General features: G+C 41.6%; 1 protein-coding gene across 1 annotated transcript; it reads right to left on the reverse strand.

The window, feature by feature from the left end:
* Window positions 1-317: 317 nt before the first annotated feature.
* camk2n1a (calcium/calmodulin-dependent protein kinase II inhibitor 1a) lies at window positions 318-4,872 on the reverse strand. Its single transcript, XM_061798184.1, has 2 exons — window positions 4,456-4,872; window positions 318-3,593 (listed from the first exon to the last, which is right to left on the reverse strand). Exons 1-2 carry the CDS (start codon window positions 4,622-4,624, stop codon window positions 3,523-3,525), a joined length of 240 nt encoding a protein of 79 aa, XP_061654168.1. The 5' UTR covers window positions 4,625-4,872; the 3' UTR covers window positions 318-3,522.
* Window positions 4,873-5,794: the final 922 nt, after the last annotated feature.

Consider the following 5,794-nt stretch of genomic DNA (forward strand, 5'->3'; position numbering starts at 1 on the left):
TTGCAACCTCATTTCTCTCTCGAAAAGATGTATTTTTTTCCAATTGAGTTGTACACGGTATACTGTAAGATACTTTAATGGAGAAACAATTTGACCTGGCATTATAACACAGGTGTGTAGACTTTTGATACCCACTGTATCTCCTCTTGGTGGTCCTTGAATGAGCCAATAATGTAGTCTCACTAATATATATGCCTCTACAGAAATATGGCAGAGGCCTTCTGCATTTATCTACAAAATTCTGCATCCCAAATGCGTCTAAAATCATTTAATGTGGTTTGGGGGGGGGGGGGGGGGGGGAGACAATCACATTTCCATCTTCTTTCACCATTTATTAGTTCACCAAATACAGTGAAAATGGCATCATAATATACAATGACTCATTCTTAGAATGTCATGACATTTTTGTTGCTTTTTTTTTTGTTTCATAAAATTATGTTCCATTATTGAAAATATTAAGGTTTCATGCACAACAAACCATATCCAGTTTCTTTAAAATGATGGTACAAAATAAGCCAACTTAAAAATAAAAAAATAAATAAAAACACAAAAATAAACCGTAATGTTCAAAATGGATCAAATAATGTTATTTGATCGTACTCGTAAACAGTGGAATATACTCTAAAACTGCCATTTTCTAACAAATTCATTAACGAAGCTCGTCACAGTATACGATTTCTTACTAATAGTTGAACATCGATGTGTGCAAAATACCCAGACACATTCAGTTAGTCTTGAAAAAACCTCGAGCGCTGATAATCGAACGAGAGCAGTCGAGCCAAAATGAACGTCGTCTCGTTCTCCGTGTCCTCCCGAGTAGAAACTTTTTGTGGTTGTTGTTGATGAACTGTAAGACCATAGACGAGCATATCATTTAAATAACAAATATTTAGATATAAAAATACAAATATGACCTTTTTGTTTAAAAACAAGCGTGCCGGGGGTGGGGGCGGTGGGGGGACGTAGTGGCACCTGCGTTGGCACCGAAGTGAGAATCCATGCATGACGTGAAACACTCGCTAACTGCGAAATGAAAATACGCAAAATACAATAGGACCTTGACTTAAAAGTTGAATTCATTCCTTGACCATGCTCGGAGCTCAATATTAGGGCGCGACCAATATGGAATTTTTGAGACAGATGCTGATTCCGATATTTTGCAGAATAAAATTCCGCTAACAGATTAAGCGGCTGATTCATTTAAAAAAGAAATACACACATATATATATATATATATAAACACTGAAACTTACTGAAAACTTTGTATTGTTGTTTGTTTGAATCTTTGTCTTATGTTGTAATGTATAAAGGTGTAAAGCAAAAAAAATACTAAAATACATTTAAAATGACTAATATGGGCCGATTAATCGGTCGAGCCCTACTCAAGAGTTTGTCGTATAAATTTTTATTATTGAAATGAATTGAAAGGCTATTAGTCCATTCCAGCCCGCTGAAAAAAAACACCATTTTGTTTTTAATTAGGAAAAACATCACTATATTGTATAAAAACATAATAAAAGAGAATGTAAAGGAAAAAAACGGTTTTATAAAGTGTTACTTTAGTATTTGTGTTGCATGTCCCTTTAAGAGGCGTGGCCAAATGAATGACATCAGTCTTTGTGTGAGCGTTCGGGCACGGGGTGTGGCCTACAGCGGCTCCTTGCGAATGCGCTCATTTCACATTTTTGTGTTGGACTGTCCCGTTGAATAAACGGCTGAATGTGCATCAGTGGCTGTGGCTCTCCTTGCCCACATGCGAGGGCATTACACTACCTGGTAGGAAAAAAGATCTATATATTTGCATTTATAAAATGTATTCTATGTTAAGTATAACCTCGCCTAATCTTTTGTTTTAGGCTGACGATAAGAGCGTAGACCTTGTTCCTCAACTCTCTTTCGTCATGTATTATCAATTTGCGGTGAGAGAACGCAAAATGTCTGTGGTTGGTGGGGGGGCCAGTTGCACAAGGAAGATGATAACTGCCTGTTCACGTGCCTGTTCTTATGACCTGGCCTAAGGAGAAATAGGCACATACTTTTTAGAGCCCTCAACTTGTATTCAAACTGTCTCCTTGCAAATGTTTATGAAATTGTATCTCTCTTTATTTCCAAAGTGCTTGTCCTGTTTCGTCTCCTGAATGTGCAACTCACGCATGAGTCACAACACAACGCGAAAAATAAAAATAATGAAAAGAAATACATCAAGCAAACAGCTCGTAGCGTGAAAAAAGTCATAAGTCAAGGTGCCACTGTAGAAAACAAATGTGTTCAGTCTATTAGTTTAGATAATTACTTGAATCTCCACAATTTGGCCAGCGTTTGTTAAATAAACAAATGCAAATCATCATAAATATACTGAACAAAAATATAAACAAAACACTTGTTTTTCCTCCCATTTTTCCAAGATTGGAGACTTTGTCTATGTACACAAAAGGCCTGTTTCCCTCAAATATTGTTCAAACCTGTTCGTGAGCACTTCCCCTCTGCCGAAATAATCCAATCCAATACAGTAAAACTGCACATTCTCGAGCAGCCTTTTATTGTGGAAAGCCTACTGTAAGGCACACCTGTGCAGTCATCATGCTGTCCACCTGTGAGGTGGATGGATTCTCTCGGCACAGGAGAAATGCTCACTCACGCAGATTTGTGAACAATATTTGAGAGAAATATGCCTTTTGTGTACATCTTTTGAGTTCAGTTCATGAAGAATGGGCGCAAAAACAAAAGTGTCGCGTTCATATTTTCGTTGCGTGTAAAAGATACGTGCAGGTGCGGCTACACCAACCTGCAACTTTAACCATCGGCGAAAAAAAAGCCTGCGGCCAAAGCAAGCGGCTTTCCACTACAGAAAATATTAACATTGCACCATCCTCGGATATATGTTTTTACATACAATCTGGTCTCCTTTTGTTAGAAGTAGACTTGAGAGTTTGGTTGGTCTGTGGGGGAAAAGGGAAGGGGGGGCATACCAAAGCAGCAACAGGAATGCATTGGAGCGGTGCTGAAAGGACAGCTCCCCTGAATGCACCATCTACAAGAAAGGGGAGAGGGCAGGGGGGGCGTAAAGCTGAGCCTACTGTACAACGTCGTGCTTCATCCCGACGCTTGTTTTTGCGGCGCGTCTGGAGCGGGGGACAAAGGAGGTGGCGGTGGCGTTTGTTTTAATGACAAGTTCATCCGTCACCTTTCCTAACAAAGTCAGCGCCTGTCGAGACGCGACAGCCGCTGTCGGGATTTTTCTTCTCCTTGAAAAAGAAAACAAAAACGGGACTCGTTTTTGGAGGATTGCCAGCGATATCCCACCAGGAATCTTTCCGCTCCACCTCTTCCATCCTTCCCTTCATCTTGCTTTTCCTCCACCGCGTTTCATCCCATCCTCATCCTCACTTGGTGTGTCGCCGTCTTCTTCTCCTCCTCCTCCTCACGCCACAATCCTCCAACATGCACAGCCGACAAGTGCTTCAAATCGGTGATCAAAATGAAAAGAGTCTGCAAGGCATCGCTCAGTGGGGAGGGGGCTCTTTAAACGCCGGGCGACGACTTGTCCGTCATCCCCTTCAGGACCTCGTCTATTCGGTCGTCCTCAATCACCACTGTGGAGGGGGGACAAACGGGGGGGAAAAAAAACATTTTATTTTGATCTTGATTGCATGATGTTTGAAGCAAATGGCGGAGGGAATATGCGCACAATTGCGGGCTAAAAACAACTGCAATGGCTCCTCCGGTTTAGGTTTAATGTTAACTGCGACGTAAATAGCGGGACGAACAGTTAAAGGATAGCCGCCTGGTCCCTGAATGCATCACAGATGTAAATAACACCCATGTAAAAAAACAAAACAATTTAAAACAGCCAAGTGGCAAACATACCAGACTGGTGCCTGAATGCGTCATGAGATTGCATTTCAACAGTATGATAAAATATCGAGGAGCCACATTAAAAAAAAAAACAACGTTTTTTGCCACTTGGCTCTAAATGCCTCACGAGCAGTATAATAAACACGTGGCCCTCCTAAAAAAAATAAAGCATAATTCATGTCCTTGAATGCATCACGACGTCGTATGTAAACGGTATGATAAACAATCACGTGGTCACAATTGGGGGAAAAAAATAAAAATAAATAGAAAAAAAACGTACTCTGAAGGCATCACAAGATTCAACAGCCTGACAAACAAGTGGCCACATCTGAAACTAATGCTCCTGGTCCCTGAAGGCATCACGAGATCGTATATAAACCGCATGACAAACAAAACGATAAAGCGGCCACGTTTAAAAAAACAAACAAAAAAAACAGTGTTCCGTGTACCTGAATGCGTCACCAGATCGCATATAAATTGCCTCACAAAGTCAAAACAGTAAAGTTGCCACATTCTAAACAAGTGGTCGTGGTCCTTGAATGCGTCACGAATGTAAATCATGTTTAGAGCCCAAACCACAACAATTTGATGTGGGTTTACCTCGCTTGGCTCTGCCGATCTGGCCGAGCTTCGGGGGTCTCTTGGCCTGCGAGCCGGCGAAGAAGGCGCTTGTGTCCTGCAGCCCGCAGCTAAAGGACATCTGGCTGACCTCGCTGTCCGCCCCGTAGCCGCTCATTTTGCCCTCGTTGTAGGGCAACACCTCGGACATGTTGGCTGGCGGCTACAAGTCGATTCAAAGTCGTCCTCTTTGCAGTCTTTAGATCCCGTCGTAGCAGGGACGTTGTTGTTTTTGTAGGGTCGAAGTCCCGCGGTAGGGTGGTTTCCCTCAAAAGCAGCTTGCAGGGACTTGCGTGATGCGTGGACGCGGAACGAGTGCGTGCGCTCTCCTCCGTTGCCTGATGATGTCTGGCGAGAGAGGAGGAAGGTCCCGGGATCATAAAGGAAACCCAGGCGGAACGGTGAAGTCATCCGTCCGGATTGAGGAAGCGCGCGTGTGCGCGCCTGTGCGTTGCGGAGGTGCAACAGCGCCTTCAACAGGCGACAAGTGGAACTGCCAGAATAAAGTGAGGACTTAAAGCAATTCTTTTGAGGCTTTTTGCTGTGCGTCAAAACACATAAATATTAACGCATTGTTTTGGTGTATGATTTGTACCCAATTCATCCATTTTTTTACACTGCATATCCTCATGAGGGTTGCACCGGCATACCGTTTAAAGAAATTGCACTCGTTATGTCAAGACTGAAATATGATATCTGTACACCGCTCTAATGTATAAAACACACAATAATAACATTAGCCCTCTCTTAATCTGCAAACACAACACAACACAAACACGCCTGTACCTAATGCATTGTCCTTCCTCGTTCTTCTTGTTTGCCAACTGGCAGTTGGCAAACAAGGTTACAGTATTTCTCAATTGCTAATCTGATTGTGCAAACATTTGTCTATCCCCAGCATTTTTTTGCGGTTCACTAGTCACAAATTAACCTATTCATTTTAAAAATCTATTCTCCATTATTTAATGAAAAATTCACCTATTTGAGTTTTTGTGCACTTTTTGAAATGCGCTAAAATGCCACAAGTTGTCTTAATAGTCCAGTCATTGGTCCGAGATTGTATGTTTCAGTGAAACATCTCAACTGAGAGACAAGCTTTGTATGTCGGGAAGGAGCCATGTTTAGCCTGGGTTGTGACAGGGAGTCTTTTGTTGTACGTACACATGCACTTGGGGTGCTTTTTTTTTTTTTTTGGGTCAAATCAAGTAAGCCTTTTATTTTTTTTAAGGGTAATATTGCTAAATGAGTTTGTGTTATATTTACAGTTAACATCTTATAACATCACAAAGTTACAAATCAGATTGCTCTGATATCATGTGTA

The sequence above is a fragment of the Phyllopteryx taeniolatus genome, chromosome 14 (assembly GCF_024500385.1).
Source record: "Phyllopteryx taeniolatus isolate TA_2022b chromosome 14, UOR_Ptae_1.2, whole genome shotgun sequence".
Taxonomy (NCBI): Eukaryota; Metazoa; Chordata; class Actinopteri; order Syngnathiformes; family Syngnathidae; genus Phyllopteryx; species Phyllopteryx taeniolatus.

Coding starts and splice junctions, on each gene's coding strand:
- camk2n1a (XM_061798184.1), bottom strand. CDS start 4,624: ATGTCCGAGGTGTTGCCCTACAACGAGGGCAAAATGAGCGGCTACGGG. Junction 3,594..4,455: donor GATCGGCAGAGCCAAGCGAG/GTAAACCCACAT, acceptor CCCCCTCCACAG/TGGTGATTGAGGACGACCGA.